This window comes from Heptranchias perlo, chromosome X (assembly GCF_035084215.1).
Source record: "Heptranchias perlo isolate sHepPer1 chromosome X, sHepPer1.hap1, whole genome shotgun sequence".
Classification (NCBI taxonomy): Eukaryota; Metazoa; Chordata; class Chondrichthyes; order Hexanchiformes; family Hexanchidae; genus Heptranchias; species Heptranchias perlo.
In genome coordinates, this window is record NC_090370.1 from 8,687,972 (window position 1) to 8,704,266 (window position 16,295).

At 47.6% G+C, this 16,295-nt stretch overlaps 1 protein-coding gene across 4 annotated transcripts in view; it reads right to left on the bottom strand.

The window, feature by feature from the left end:
• LOC137307250 (RNA-binding motif, single-stranded-interacting protein 2-like) overlaps positions 1–16,295 on the bottom strand; it is a 443,828-nt gene that overhangs the window by 59,530 nt on the left and 368,003 nt on the right. For all 4 annotated transcript variants that reach the window (XM_067976682.1, XM_067976679.1, XM_067976681.1 and 1 more), the window contains exon 3: positions 10,494–10,552. In XM_067976682.1, coding sequence (XP_067832783.1) covers positions 10,494–10,552 — 59 coding nt within the window. The remainder of the gene's footprint in view (positions 1–10,493; positions 10,553–16,295) is intronic.

Genomic DNA, 16,295 nt, shown 5'->3' on the forward strand with positions numbered 1-16,295 from the left:
ACCCCTTGAGCCTGTTGTGCCATTCAATTAGATCATGGCTGATCTGTATGTTAACTCCATCTACCCGCCTTGGTTCCAAGTCCCTTAATACCCTTGCCTCACAAAAAATCTATCAATCTCAGTTTTGAGATTTTCAATTGACCCCCAGCCTCAACAGATTTTTGGGGAGAGAGTTCCAGATTTCCACTCCCCTTTGTGTGAAGAAGTGCTTCCTGACATCACCCCTGAACGGCCTAGCTCTAATTTTAAGGTTATGCCCCCTTGTTCTGGACTCCCCCACCAGAGGAAATAGTTTCTCTCTCTATTGACCCTATCAAATCCTTTAATCATCTTAAACACCTCAATTAGATCACCCCTTAATCTTCTATACTCAAGGGAATACAAGTCTAGTCTATGCAACCTGTCCTCATAATTTAGGGTTAAAGGTGGGAAGATGGGAGGCCGGCCAAGGGGAACATTGGAATAGTCGAGTCTGGAGATGGCAAAGGTGTGGATAAGGGTTTCAATGTCAGATTGGCAGCAGCAGGCGATGTTATGGAGGTGGATGTAGGCGGTCTTTGCGATGGAGAGGTGTGGGGTCAGAAACTCAGCTCAGGGTTGACTAGGATGCCAATGTTGTGAACAGGCAGATATCCTGCCAGCATTCACCATCTACGCTCATACTGTGCCAGCCTGATGTTTCCATTTCACACATTTGCAATCCGCACAGCCTCTTTGAGCAAGACTGACGCATGTAGTACTAATGTGCACCAAGTTATTGCAAATATTGTGTCCTTGACCACTAGGCACTTGGTCGATGCTGCTCCAAACTCATTTTACAAAGGAAACCCCCAGCTAACGAGAGACAGGAGACTTTCGTTCTCATCGGTCCGAGCTGGTTTGGAGTCCAGGCCCCAGAGGCGAGAGGGCAGAATCGAATCCATTGCCTTCCCTAGGAAAACGATGAATTTGAAATGAAAGGAAGGGTGAGGGAAAGAAACAGTGAAGGGGCTCATCTGGCGAAACCGCCTCTCTCTGAAGCAGAGGCGAGCTGATTCAATTTAGAAGACGTGTCAGCAAAATAAGTGAAATGGAAGGTTCACCTGGCGGAAGCAGCAGCCCTGAAGCCCATCGCTGCTCGACACAGGGGCCTGGAGTGTCAAAGGTCAGAGAGCGTCAACTGACCGCAATGCATGGTCACCTTAAAAGACCGCTCTGGTGAAGGTGACTGCTTCGCCGTGATCTCTCAGACGTACTGATGGGAGGGTGGACAGTGTTGGTGGACTGTGGGGGGCCTCGCAACCAAGCTTGGTCCTATCCTGCTGCCCACACATTTTCCAGAGGGAGCCAAAATCAGGAGCAGGAACCCTGGCTGTTTCATTTTGTTGTTGTTGTGGTCCCCAGAGGGGGCTTTGGTCAATTGTAGACCTCTCCCACCCCCTCCTATTAATGACCCAACTGAGACCAGCTCAGTTAGGGTTGACAACTCTGGTCGGACATATTGCTGGCAGTTCCATCACATGACCAATGGCCTCCTCCAGTCAAACAGCCTTTTTTCTCCCCCCATCTCTGATATTTTTAGAACGAATAAACTAAAGTGTTAAAATAAAATGAAAAAAAGAACACTTTTTTCTTTAAATGCCCAAATGATTTTTCTCCTGGGTGTTGCTCGCAGCAGTGTCCAGGAGATTAATCTACAATTCCTGCAGACTCCTGGACAAACCTGGAGGGTTGGCAGCCCTTCTGTGTGCACCTTTGTACCATCCCATTTACCCACTAAACCATTGGGGGAGCTGTACCTCTTTGGTACATAAGGGTCACTGTTGCCATGGTAACAGGTTGGCAGACTGTGACTAGTGGGGTACCACAGGGACCAGTGCTTGGGCCCCAGCTATTCACAATCTATATCAATGATTTGGATGAGGGGACCAAATGTAATATTTCCAAGTTTGCTGATGACGCAAAACTAGGTGGGAATGTGAGTTGTGAGGAGGATGCAAAGAGGCTTCAAGGGGATTTTGACAGGCTAAGTGAGTGGGCAAGAACATGGCAGATGGACTATAATGTGGAAAAATGTGAAGTTATCCACTTTGGTAGGAAAAACAGAAATGCAGAGTATTTTTTAAATGGTGAGATTGGGAAATGTTGATGTTCAAAGGGACCTGGGTGTCCTTGTACATGAGTCACTGAAAGCAAACATGCAGGTGCAGCAAGCAATTAGGAAGGCAAATGGTATGTTGGCCTTTATTACAAGAGGATTTGAGTACAGGAGTAAAGATGTCTTACTGCAATTATATAGGGCCTTGGTGAGACCACATCTGGAGTATTGTGTACAATTTTGGTTTCCTTACTTAAGAAAGGATATACTTGCCATAGAGGGAGTGCAATGAAGGGTTCACCAGACTGATTCCTGGGATGGCGGGATTGTCGTATGAGGAGAGATTGAGTTGACTAGGCCTATATTCTCTAGATTTTCGAAGAATGAGAGGGGATCTCATTGAAACATACAAAATTCTTACAGGGCTCGACAGGGTAGATGCAGGGGGGATGTTTCCCCTGGCTGGGGAGTCTAGGACCAGGGGTCACAGTCTCAGAATAAAGGGGGAGGCCATTTAGGACTGAGATGAGGAGAAATTTCCTCACTCAGAGGGTGGTGAATCTTTGGAATTCTCTACCCCAGAGGGCTGTGGAGGCTCAGTCATTGAGTACATTCAAAACAGAGATCGATAGATTTCTCAACATTAAAGGCATCAAGGGATATGGGGATGGTGCAGGAAAATGGCGTTGAGGTAGAAGATCAGCCATGATCTTGTTGAATGGCGAAGCAGGCTCGAGGGGCCGAATGGCCTACTCCTGCTCCTATTTCCCATGTTCTTAACACGTCGTCAAGATATGTGCGCACAGAACAGGGCGTACTGATGCGATCAAGTTGTTGCGCCCCCCTGTACAGATTTATTATTTTTTAATCTTATATTTCAGATGATCATGTGGCAGCCACAATGGAAAAATATGCAGTGGAGCCTCTGCGGGAGTCTGACGTGGTATCCAAGATGGCGGTGCAGGTCTCGGGACTTAACCTGCCTCAAAATGCACGGCACCTACACAGGATCAACTTGCAACTACAACGTGCTTGAGACCCAACGAGTACAGCACTGGGAGCCTGTTTGCTGTGATAAGTGGCGCAAAGTTTCTACAACCTGCCATTTTGGAAATCCGCCTCTCCTCGAGTCTTGTCAAGTCGGAGGCGCCAGAAGTTATTCAACAACAACAACTTGCATTTATATAGCGCCTTAAATGTAGTACAACGTCCTGAGGCACTTCGCAGGAGCGTTAATCAGACAAAATTTGACACCGAGCCACATAGGGAGCTATTAGGACAGGCGACCAAAGCAAAGAGGTAGGTTTTAAGGAGCGTCTTAAAAGGAGGAGAGAGAGGAAGAGAGGGGGAGAGGTTTAGGGAGGGAAACTTCTTCGACTGTGAACAGGCCCAGGACCAAAAGGGAAGGCAGTGCTGCCAATAAACAAGGGCCATCACTGGGTAAGCGGCTAAGTTTCGCCCTCCAGCCGTGCGAGGGTAGTATGATGTTTTTCCTGGAACCTCCTGAAATGGAGCACCCTCCATGTGCGCAGCAGCTTACCCATGTTATTTGAAAAGTACAGGATGTGCTGGTGTGACAAAATTAACACGTGACCGATATGGGGGAGGGGAGCAGGAGTGCTTCAGCCGGTCAAGATGGCAGTGGTTATGGGTTCTTTTGGCCAGAGCTGTTGCCCTCCTCCTGGTAAAGTGATGCCATGCTATAAACCCTACAAATGTTGCCCATCAGGCTGGTACAAGAACACATACAGGTCCCGTGGTATACGTTTTACAGCGAGTCTGTAACACCGATACACTAGAATGTACTTATTAAAAGGTTCTCGTGGGGGCAAAGGGGCCCGATTGTAACCAGAGAAGTGACCTGCTCCCAGACCTCTTCCAGTGCTGCTGAGGGGGAAGGGAAGCCGCCCTTGTATTTATACCACATGATGCCATTTTCAGCCCGAATCATTCCCCCCCCCCCACCCCCGAGGTGTGGTGGCAACCGAGAACAGACGTCACTTTAAGGCGAAATAGTTCAACGTTGTCCACAATCTCAAAACAGCAGTAAAGGCTGCGTTCCAGACCAATATTTACAGCTAATTATCATTTCACATCTGTATCTCAGGCCCGGTGTAAACAATGCACGATAACAAGGCCTGGAGTACAACTTTTAGCATTGACCATCGCTCACTCAGAGGTCTTTGTTACTTGTGGGGTTTAGCAGGTCGGTCCCATTCATGGGATACAAACTGCATCTTCCTCTTCTTGGATTCTCTGTCTCAGGCATGTCCAAGCTGGTTCTCCTTGAAGGCCACGTGGATGCTTCCCACGGAGCCTCGATGGTGCCACAAAAGGTCAAATCCACGTTCCCATTAATTTGCGTGTATCTCAAGTTGCTCATACCAACAGATCTTGGGTGTTCTGATTTAGGATTTATTCATTAATGAGGCCACCGCACAAAAAAAAACAGCCCGTTCCAAACCCCCAGGCCCACATAATTCAAACAGGACAAAGCAGCAAGACATTTAAGTGTAGATAGGATTAATGTACCTGGACCTCATAGAAAAAGAACTTGCATTTATATAGCGCCTTTCACGACCTCAGGCCGTCCCAAAGCACTTCCCAGCCAATGAAGTACTTTTGAAGGGTAGTCACTGTTGTAATGTAGGAAACGTTACAAGGATTACAAGGCCATGTTGCTAGGGCCCAGGGGCCACAGTTTGGACGCCCCAGAAGCACGTTACTGAAGCAGATGTGCTGGGATGATGTGGAGCAAGAGGTATCCCTCCAGCCAGGCCACTCAGAATCGTGAAAGCAATGAATCAGTGTTGTCCACAGATGGTGTTAGACCAGGAATTTTGGAGACATGAGATGTTACTTGGCACACTGGAATTGGGTCAGGTAGGTTTAATGTTTCCTATTTCTGTGAGCAGGGGCGGGGAAGGCTCATCCAAGGGTAGATTCAACTCAAGATTTTCTACATGCCATTTAATATGTGTAATACAATTCTTGTATCTATAACCAGCCAGCATTTTACAGGGACTACCAAAGGTCACTTCTCCTTTACACAATGTGTTTTGGGAAAACGATGACATCAATGTGGCCCTCTTATGTTCCAACTGTACTTAAAGGGGCTCCGTCCCCTCAGGCTCTGGATTAGTTTTTGAGTGGCGAGTCCGGAAACTTCTCAAATGAAAAAACAGACGCTGAAGAGTTGGTCCCTCCCCTCCCCCCAAAACAGGCACTTGCGGCAAGGAGCAATGGTCTGGAAATCGCCGGGCCTGCACCCCTGGTTTTCGGTCCTGTCAACGTAAAAATGGGACGGAAAGTCGAGATCTGCAGGCCCGCCATTCCTCACCGGGCACACATCCAGTCCGATTTTCCCCTTTGCTAATGAAGCCCATGATGCGCAGACATTAATTATTAATGTGTGTGTCAATCAATTTTTAGCAGCAGCAAAAACAAACAAAAAAAGGAGTCAAAGTCTTTACGATCCCCATCCAAGACACAGATGAGGAAGGCCATTTGGATGAGCCACACGAGAACAAGCCTCCAGTCTCGCCATCACAGCACGAGCTGCAAGTTATGCCGTGGCGGTTGCTTCCGCTACCTACCCAGATGTCCGTTGCCATGTGTGGATCACTCTCCCAGACATGCTCTTACATTGGCCTCTCACCAGTTTGACCTTGTCCCACCTCGTTCTACCGTCAAGAGTTTACCTCGAGTCTCGCACCACATGGAAGCCCAAACCGCAATGCAAAAATGTTGAGAGAGAGAGAGAATTCTGCGTTGGACTAAGCAAGAGGGAAAAAAAACCTGAGAATCCTTACCTCATGTTTAAAAACAAAAAGACTTTTGCTTCGGAGCCAAAATTCTCTGGAAGGTTCTGTGGTACAGTGCCAGGCCACAAGGTGGACACAGAGATGTTATCCTTCCCAGAATGCATCCTGCTCTTCCAGATGTTGAACTTTTGAGCTCTGTGCATTCCTCTGAACAGTGGATGTGGTTCATGTCCATAGGGGTCTCCTGTAGTGTCAAGACCTCATATTTGCTTAAATGAAAGCTTATCCCACACGCGAATTACAGACTACTGCTTCCAGATATCCAGCTTCACATTAGAAAACGGAAGAAATGTTTCGGAATCGAGTTTGTTGAACCTTGCGTCTTGTTTTTTTTAAAATTCCACCGCAGGTTCCCTCAGTGGATTAGCTGGTAGACGCGCTGCCCCATTGTAACACTGAGCCCTAAAGACCAGGGAGATCCCAGCGGCCTATGCCGAGTTAGCTGATCTTAGCCATGGGAGTCGTAGGCATGCTAGAAAGGGACACCAAAAAAAAATGCCAAGGTTCCCACTCTTAATCCAGTGACCCCCCACCCTCCCACCATTGGCAAAGGTGTGTGTGTGTGTGTGTGTGTGTGTGTGTGTGTGTGTGTGAGGCGAGTTGTGATGGCCCCCATGGTAAACCAACCTGCCTACACGCATTGGCTTTGCTCACACGTTAATCTGGAACTCTCCCCCGAAAGGGGGAGAGGTGCACGCGTGCCTGAGTACACGTGCGCGCACATGTGTGTCAGTGGAATAGGCTCATGGAACTCACTGCCTAGACTTGTATATGAAGAACGGCCAGTCAGGTGAGGTACTGCTGGGACGCCAGCACCCATGGAACCATCTCCAGCAAGAATCAGCACCATCGGGAGAGGGGAAAGAGAGAAAACTGGAGGGGGAAAAAAAAAAGAAAGCAGGCAAAAAGGTACAGAAAGGAGCTGAAAGGTAGAAATCAAATCAGAGCAGCAGTCAAGAGTCGAGCTGGATAAAAATCATCCTCCACTTCTGAGACGATCGACAGCTGCACGAAAAGTGGAAACAGAAAACGGACGGCTGTGAAATTAATGAGAGGGAGCCTGGGAATCGCTCCCTGCTCATGAAGTTGCTCTACTTTTTCCAGAAGGGCCTTTTCAAAATGGGTCACAGTAAATACAGTCCCCACTGCTCAGAGCGGGCGCGTTTGTGCCAATGCGATGGCCGGTGTAATGGGGTAGAATTAATAAAATTAAAAATCATTTCAATTATTTGTCCGTGGCTGCCGGGCAGAATTTGTATTTTACGATTGTTTGTGATGACACCTATTTTTTTTCCATGAAAATCTCAATCAGTGGCTTTGCCTGTCAATAGTTTCAAATTATATCGGCCATAATTTCAATGGGATGTAAAATAAAAAGTTCTTTTTTCAAAAGAATATACTTTATTAAAGACTGCCAGAGAGAGGAAGGTTAAAATATCAGTTTCCAAGAGTAGGTCAGCCTCCTCAGTTATGACTACCTCTCTCGGTATTTTTTTAAATAGAAGAGAGAGAGGCAGGGCTTGATAATCTTCAGATTCTTTCTATACTTGTCGATTTACGTGAAGGATTAAGGGTGAGATTTGATGTAATTATACGAACCAGTGAGTGCTGTTTCTGCCCGAAATAAACAGGGCACTTAAAACGTTATAACCACCAACTTTGAAACAGTCGTTAATCCAGACAGATAATGGTTATCACCTTTTGGCCATTATAATCGACCGTCCATATTAAATGTGGACCTTTTAAGAGGTGGGAACTATACCATGTTTTAACCAGCAGTGAAAAGCATACTTTAACCAGCAGTAATTCAACCTCTCTATCTACCGATAGCCAACATGTAAAGCAGGCTTAGTATCAAAGTTATAGACCAGGGGAACGCCAATGGATGTAAAGGTTCATGTGAATCAAATTCACAAATGCTTTGGCGTGTACTGATATTTTTCTTACCTCCCCATCTCTTCTGAATCGCGGGTGAGCTAAACAGTGGAGTTACGGACAGGTTATTCAACTGGGAGGGCAGCACCGCTGAACCTGATCCTCCCTTCACACTTTCCAGCAGGGGTCCCTGGATAGCTTTCTGGGAGACTGAGGAAGGTCGGGAAGCTCCCATCTTTGATCCCCTATCTGTGCAGAGTTAGCTGATCTTAGCCGGGGGTGGGGGGGTGGGAGCAAATATTCCCCAGCCCTGTTTCAGCTGGGGAAGGGAGAAATCAGTCAGGGTCTCTGTTCCTGATCAGTGACTCCGGCTGGAAAGTGCGAGTGCGTGGATGTCATCTGAGGACAGGACTGTACTCAATTGCGACGACCCCTACAGTCAAATAGCCGAGAAGCACTCACTGTTTTAAGCTGACACATTAAGGTCGTTAAGATTGAGTCACGTTATTTTTAAAAACCCGGTTGTATTTTTCCAAAAATAGATAAGGCTGCTGACTTTTAATGCTTTTAAATCATAAAGTTTAGTCGAAGAATTCACTGAACACAGCAGTGCCAAAGTGAGAGTCATTGCCCGTGAATAAAAAACAAGAAGTCATTTGCCTTGATAACAGATTGAACTCCCGACAAACTAACACCAGTAGACTGGAAGAAATAATGCGGGGGAGGGGCTGGTGGAAGGGGGGGGTCAGAGGTCAGATCCAGCAATACGCCCATGGCAACGAGATGGGGGACATGTGGTCGGTTATTGGCCTCTTAATCACCATGAAAGATCCCCCAAGGGGGCAGTGACTGCAAACGACTGCAACTTTATTTGGGTCGCCATCTCGGAGACAAGGACTATTGTGGCTCATAAAATGGCCCCTTCAGTCACCCTTGGAGGACTGAAGGTGGATCTTATCCCCCTTTGGCCTGCCAATCTCAACAGGAAATGTTGCTGGAAGAACACCGAGTTCCATGTGTATAAATACTCTTACAGATGCCGTTACATGTTTCAGACAACATTATTGCACGCTCCCTCTGGTTCCCCCTGCAACACAGTTCTCCGTCGGGACCTCCCGAGTGTTCCGTGGATAGCCGGAATCCCAGGAATGTGAAGACTGCAATGGCCGAAGTGTGCATTTGGATGAAATGATCTGCCTTTGGACTTAGCTTCGGTGAACGGTCTTAAAGCTGCATTTGGCTGAGGAGGGGGTCACGGCTACGTTTTCGGGGAGGGGGGGGGGGGGGGGGAGAAAAATCACTTTTGACATGAAGAAAAGGATTCTTTTCATCATCGATTAAAACCTCTTCACAGACAAAGGCTGTAACCCTGGCACTCTCTGCTACATGGGCTGTTTGCCAGCTCCCCGTCACTCTGCACCAATGGACCTGCGGTGCATTCACCCCCACCCCCCCCCCCTGGGCTGTGACTGGAGAGTCTCGAGCCTTTTACTTTGAATTAGCAGCAAGCAAGTAAAGATTAGGGACCCTTCCCTGCTCCCACTGACCGAGAGGCGTGCGTTAACCGTTTCAGGTTGAAATCCTGCTCTGCCATATCAGCAATGAATGCACAAACATCCACTATCTTAACGGAGGCGTGAACCTGTTTATTTACCCGGAAACTTCAGCTCATCCAAAACTCTGCTGCCCGTATCCTAACTCGCGCCAAGTCCCGTTCACCCATCGCCCCCTGTACTCACTGACCTACACTGGCTTCCGGTCCGGGAACGTCTCAATTTTAAAATTCTCATCCTTGTTTCCAAATCCTTCCATGGCCTCGCCCCCTCCCTATCTCTGTAACCTCCTCCAGCCCTACAACTCTCCGAGATCTCTGCGCTCCTCCAATTCTGGCCTATTGTGCATCCCCCACTTCTTTTAGCCCTCTAGGCCCTAAGCTCTGGAATTCTCTCCCTCTCTCTCTCCTCCTTTAAGATGCTCCTTAAAACCTACCTCTTTGACCAAGCTTTTGGTCACCTGTCCTAATATCTCCTTATGTGGCTCGGTGTCAAATTTGCTTTCGGAGTTCGCTCCCGTGACGTTTTTACTACATTAGAAGGCGGTAATATTAATGCAAGTTGTTGTTGTTAACACTTTCTTTAAAGTAGTGGAATCTCATAGGAACATTTTAACATTGATAGTTTCACACAGTGCAATTTCAACTGATTTGCGAAGCTCACTTGTTCTTCATTAAATGGTTTCCTAAAATGGTATCACAGAACTGTCGGTAGTATTGATACAGTTACCAGAGCATGTCCTCCCTGTACTCACAACTAAAGCATGAGATCTTGCTCAGTTATCGTACACTTTGATGGCACCAGATTGAATAAGACCCATTAATTCTGATAACTGGTCGAATACTCCCATAAAAACAAATCGCAATATTATTATCTCTCCCTTGTTTAACGTCTCCGCACACCTCACATCATTCCTGTACAGTACTTAATCCCAGTTTCCAAGAGGAGCATCTCAAGACGACTCCACTCTGCAATTGTTATCCCACCTTCCTTGCACTCCATGCCGCCTCCTGTCAGCACGGATTAAAATCAGGGAATGCCGACATTGGGAATTGCAGATGTGAATCTACGGCACAGGGGCGAGGGCATGGATGGAACCTGTCCCCCTGGCCCTTGCTTATAAGTCCTTTGGATTTCAGAAACCATAGAAGTAGAGTCTCCTACCTTTGCACTTGTTAGTCGTCTTATCCAGAATGGCTTTTGTGGAAACTATTTTACCGTACCTGTGAAGAAGAGGAGAGAATTTAGAAATAGCAAAATGGGTGATGCAGCAGTTTCAATCAGCATTCGAGCCAGTGATTTGTTACCGTTGGCAACAGCTCAGGAAGCGGCATGTTCGCTGGCTCTGGGACGTGTTATGCAACCTGTGGCACACACAGCAAGTGTCGAAATTCATGGCATTTGCCAATATGGCCCCGTCATGCTGTGCATAATCTAGGAATATGTTCATATTGCAGCAGTCCTTTTACTTCCCCATACCCTTTCAATGTTCCAATACGCTGCCAGCCGTGGCTCAGTGGGGAGCACTCTTGATCCTGAGTCCAAGAGGTCATGGGTTCATATCCTACTCCAGATCCTTAACCACATAATCCAGGCCGACACTCCCAGTACAGTACTGAGGCAGTGCTGCACTGTCGGAGGTGCCATCTTTTGAATTAGACATCAAACCGAGGCCTCGTCTGTCCTCTCAGGTGGATGTAAACAATCCCACAGCACTATTTCGAAGAAGAGCAGGGTCCTGGCCAATATTTATCCCTCAACCAACATCATTAAAACAGATTATCTGGTCATTATCTCATTGCTGTTTGTGGGATCTTGCTGTGCGCAAATTGGTTGCCGGGTTTCCTTCATTACTACAGTGACTACACTTCAAAAGTACCTCAATATGAACATAGGAACAGGAGTAGGCCATTCAGCCCCTCGTGCCTGCTCCGCCATTTGATAAGATCATGGCTGATCTGTGATCTAACTCCATATACCTGCCTTTGACCCATATCCCTTAATACCTTTGGTTGCCAAAAAGCTATCTATCTCACATTTAAATTTAGCAATTGAGCTAGTATCAATTGCCGTTTGCGGAAGAGAGTTCCAAACTTCTACCACCCTAGCTATAAGGTGCTTTGGGGACATCCTGAGATCGTGAAAGGTGCTATATAAATGCAAGTTTGCTCTTTCTTTGTTTGTTCTCCTCTCCTGAAGGTGCTGACTTACATTAGGCCACAGCTCCGTGGGCACCAAGAGCCAGCCAGTATCCCATCCATGCGGTCAGCCTTCATGTGTGTGTGAGCCGAGACAGAAGAGGGCTGCCAGACTATCTGACTATAGACTGGGCCTTTACGGCCGAACCCAATCCTGTCTTCAAAATCCAAACACGGCCCGCCCTCTAAGCCTCTGTGGGCTTCTTTTCTCAACTTAACAGGTAGCCACGGCCACTTTGCAGCCCACCTCCTCACGTGACCTCTGACAGGTCCCGCAACTAAGTTCAAAGCCTCCTTTCAGTTAGAAAACAGCCATTGCTGGATGGACCTCCTGCATTTCCCGATACATCCTTAAGTAAACGGCAACTTACAGCCTCTGAGTTCATCTTCCAACTCATTATAAAAAAATGGTAAGTGACACGATGGGGGCAATTTTAACCCCCCAGGACGGGCGGGAGAGGGTTAAAAATTCAAAAATCAGAATCCCGGCCCCAACACACCCACTTCCAGTTTTAACGCAGGCGGGTTGGGGGGCCACTAAACTGCTCTCCAGAGGCGAGCCCTTCATTTAAATATTTCAATATGTGCCTCAAATTTTAGGACAGTTTCAAATTTAACGGCTGCGCTGGAGTGCTGCCCCCCCCACCCAAAGGTAACCTGCTTCCCTCCCCTGCGATCGGAGCCTCATGATCGGACCCCTCCGCCCCCCCTCCCCTCGCAATGTCCTCCACGGCCCACAATCTCGCCCTCCCGCCCCGGTTGTGGCCTAGTGCCAGAGGCCTTCCTGCCCGACAGCCTCTCAATCCGGCCTGCTGCCGGCTGGGAAATGGAGTCAGAAAATTCGGCAGGACCTCCCCCTGACTCCATAAATATCAGGGCCTATACTTCAGTCTCTGGACACTGAGCCAGGAACTGGCTTTTAATGGATTAAAGTGCTTTTACCCAATTTCCCAGTAGTCCCAGTCAAATATACTAAAACCCTATTAAATGCTTTAAAGGATTAAAAGGCAATTCCCGACTCAGTGTCGTGAAACGGGCACTCGCTATTTTTTAAGGTTCCTGCCACCTTGAGGATGTGCTGAGCCTGTAAATTTGCCACGGGATGAGTGATGAAATGTAGAAGTGGGACTCCAGAGGGACCCTGGCCCTATTTTAACTGTAATTTTTCAGACGCAACGTTAAACCGAGGCCCCGTCTGTCCTCTCAGTTGGACGTAAAAGATCCCATGGCACTATTTCGAAGAAGAGCAGGGGAGTTCTCCCTGGTGTCCTGGGCCAATATTTATCCCTCAACCAACATCACTAAAACAGATTATCTGGTCATGGTCACATTACTGTTTGTGGGACCTTGCTGTGCACAAATTGGCTGCCGCATTTCCTACATTACAACAGTGACTACACTTCAAAAGTATTTCATTGGCTGCAAAGCATTTTAGGATGTCTTGAGGTTGTGAAAGACGCTATATAAATGCAAGTCTTTCTTTCCTAAAAGATAAGGGCACCTGCCATACCCACTTTTAAGATTAAACAAAACCTCTATAGTCCCAATTACATACAACCTATCATTACATAAAATCCTCCCATACCCTTGCAACCCCCTCTACATCGCTACCTCCAGTCCCATATTCCCTAGTCCCTGCTCCCAATGCTCCCACACTCCATCACCTTCTCACAGTACTCCCACACCCTAACACCCATCTCCATAAAACTGCACCGCCACCAAACAGCCCTCTAAACTGCAAACCTTCTCTTCAGACTCCAAAATCCCGCCACCCTCCTCCATTCCCATAAACCCCTCCCTCATTCATAACCCCCACTCCCCAGTCAACCCAAACCCCAACGCCCTCTCAGTACTCCCACTCACTACTTCAACACCACAGCTTTACCCTCACACCACTACCAAATCACACAACCCCTCCAGACCACACTAATACTGCACAACTCCTGCCTGTCCGCAACCCTGAATATTTACTGTACCATCTTCCTCTCGATCCTGAAATTCAAAACAGTGTAAAGCATAAAACACAATGCATTACACAGTGTTCCGTTCCATTCGCAACCCCTCAGATAATGAAGCAATCCGGGCTTGGGCTGATAAGTGGCAAGTAGCATTCGCGCCAGACAAGTGCCAGGCAATCACCATCTCCAACAAGAGAGAGTCCAACCACCTTCCCTTGACATTCAACGGCACTACCATCGCCGAATCCCCCACCATCAACATCCTGGGGGGGTCACCATTGACCAGAAACTGAACTGGACCAGCCATATAAATACTGTGGCTACTACAGCAGGTCAGAGGCTGGGTATTCTGCGGCGAGTGACTCACCTCCTGACTCCCCAAAGCCTCTCCACCATCTACAAGGCACAAGTCAGGAGTGTGATGGAATACTCTCCACTTGCCTGGATGAGTGCAGCTCCAACAACACTCAAGAAGCTCAACACCATCCAGGACAAAGCAGCCTGCTTGATTGGCACCCCATCCACCACCCTAAACATTCACTCCCTTCACCAGCGGCGCACTGTGGCTGCAGTGTGTACCATCCACAGGATGCACTGCAGCAACTCGCCAAGGCTTCTTCGACAGCACCTCCCAAACCAGCGACCTAGAAGGACAAGGGCAGCAGGCACATGGGAACAACACCACCTGCACGTTCCCCTCCAAGTCACATACCATCCCGACTTGGAAATATATCGCCGTTCCTTCATCGTCACTGGGTCAAAATCCAGGAACTCCCGACTTAACAGCACTGTGGGAGAACCTTCACCACACGGACTGCAGCGGTTCAAGAAGGCGGCTCACCACCACCTTCTCAAGGGCAATTAGGGATGGGCAATAAATGCCGGCCTTGCTAGCGACGCCCAAATCCCAAGAATAAATAAATAAATATGCCTTTACATCACAGAAAACACTACAACATCCAAATTCCCTTGACCAACACAGGAGATGTGAGAGTGACGCACACAAAGCAACATCGTAGTATTCATCCAAAGACAGGCATTAAAAACAGCAAGAGCTCTGGAGAATGGCAACATACAACAGAGAGTGGGGGAAGGGAGCATGAGATGGGACAGACAGCAAGATGGAGCAATGACGAGCAAGATGTGACAAATAGGAGCTAAGCTGACGCAAAGGGTGCAAAGAAAGATAAAAAGAACATTTCTTCCTGTTCTTTATGACCATGGGAAGAAATGTCTGCAAATCTCCCCCGCAACAGGACATGCCCTCCAAATGACCTTAGGATGTACCCAAGAGCAATTAATCTCTAATTGATTTCTGGGCGTGCCTATTTGAAACTATTCACCCTTGTGGCCTTAAAGGGACCTACCACATTTCACTCAGCTCCGTCTTAGCAGCAGAATAATACACCACGCATGTCATGGTGTAACACTCCTGTCCTTATAAAACAGCGCAACATGTGGCTTATTGTGAGCGTTGTCATGGAAGATTCACGAGTATTTTTACGAAAGTTCCGTCTTCAGCACAGCTTAAGTTTGCCTGAAGTGATCTCGGAGTTTGGCAGGCCACAGATACGACCCAACTCCTGTTTCTTCACACTTTCAGCTATTTTCCAAATGATGTGAAGAATATTTGAGGTTTGTTTTCTTGAGGTAACTTGCGCTACATTCTACTCATCTTTCACCTCCGAGACCTGTCCTCAAAATCCAGCTGGCCGAGGTTGAAAGTCCCTCTCTCTCTCTCTCTCTCTCTGCTGGCTGGAGAGTTGTCTTCGAAAATGACTGGAAAGTTTCTCAACCCAGTTCCCAGTGAGTGTGAGCCCACAGCATAAAACCGCCAGCAAGTTTTTTGACCACTAAGGGAATCAAGTGATATGGGGATCGGGCGGGAAAGTGGAGTTGAGGTCAAAGATCAGCCATGATCTTATTGAATGGCGGAGCAGGCTCGAGGGGCCGAATGGCCTACTCCTGCTCCTATTCCTTATGTCCCATGGGAAACAGAAATGACACATTGGTGCTGCAGAATATGTTCTTCTGAGGTTGGGGCTGAGGTGCAGAGTTGAGGCAGCTGGCTTGGTTGTCTCTGACCTTCGAGTGACTTCCCTCACCTCGATGGAACTCGATATGGACTCTTCCCCAAAAGGAACTGAAGGGAAACTGTTGAAAGCCATCTTTATTCTTAAAAAGAAAATGCAAAGACTTAAATTTCTGCTGTCACACTGAGTTGACCTAGTTCTTAAGAAAATCATTCTTGGGATGTGGGTGTCGCTGGCGAGGCCGGCATTTATTGCCCATCCCTAATTGCCCTTGAGAAGGTGGTGGTGAGCCGTCTTCTTGAACCACTGCAGTCCGTGTGGTGAAGGTTCTCCCACAGTGCTTTTGGGCAGGGACTTCCAGGATTTTGACCCAGCGACGATGAAGGAATGGCGATATATGTCCGAGTTGGGAAAGTGTGTGATTTAGAGGGGAATTGCTATGGTAACAATGGCACAGTCTCTCCCATGCCTCCTTCCCTCCGCCCCCTCCCAGAAAACAATGCAGCCCCTTAACACAAGCACTATATTTATGTAAAAAGCTCCAAAAAAAATGTAAATCTAAAACAAAAACAGAAAATGCTGGAAACACAGAGCTGGTCAGTCAGCATCTGTGGAGAGAACAAACAGGCCCAATTCAAAAGGTAGACTCGTTTGTTCTCTCCACAGATGCTAACTGACCTGCTGTGTGGTTCCAGCATTTTCTGTTCTTGTTTCACCCTGGCTCAAATACTCCCTTTCCATCTCACCGTTACGTCAGTTACTGCATTTCCCCTCGAT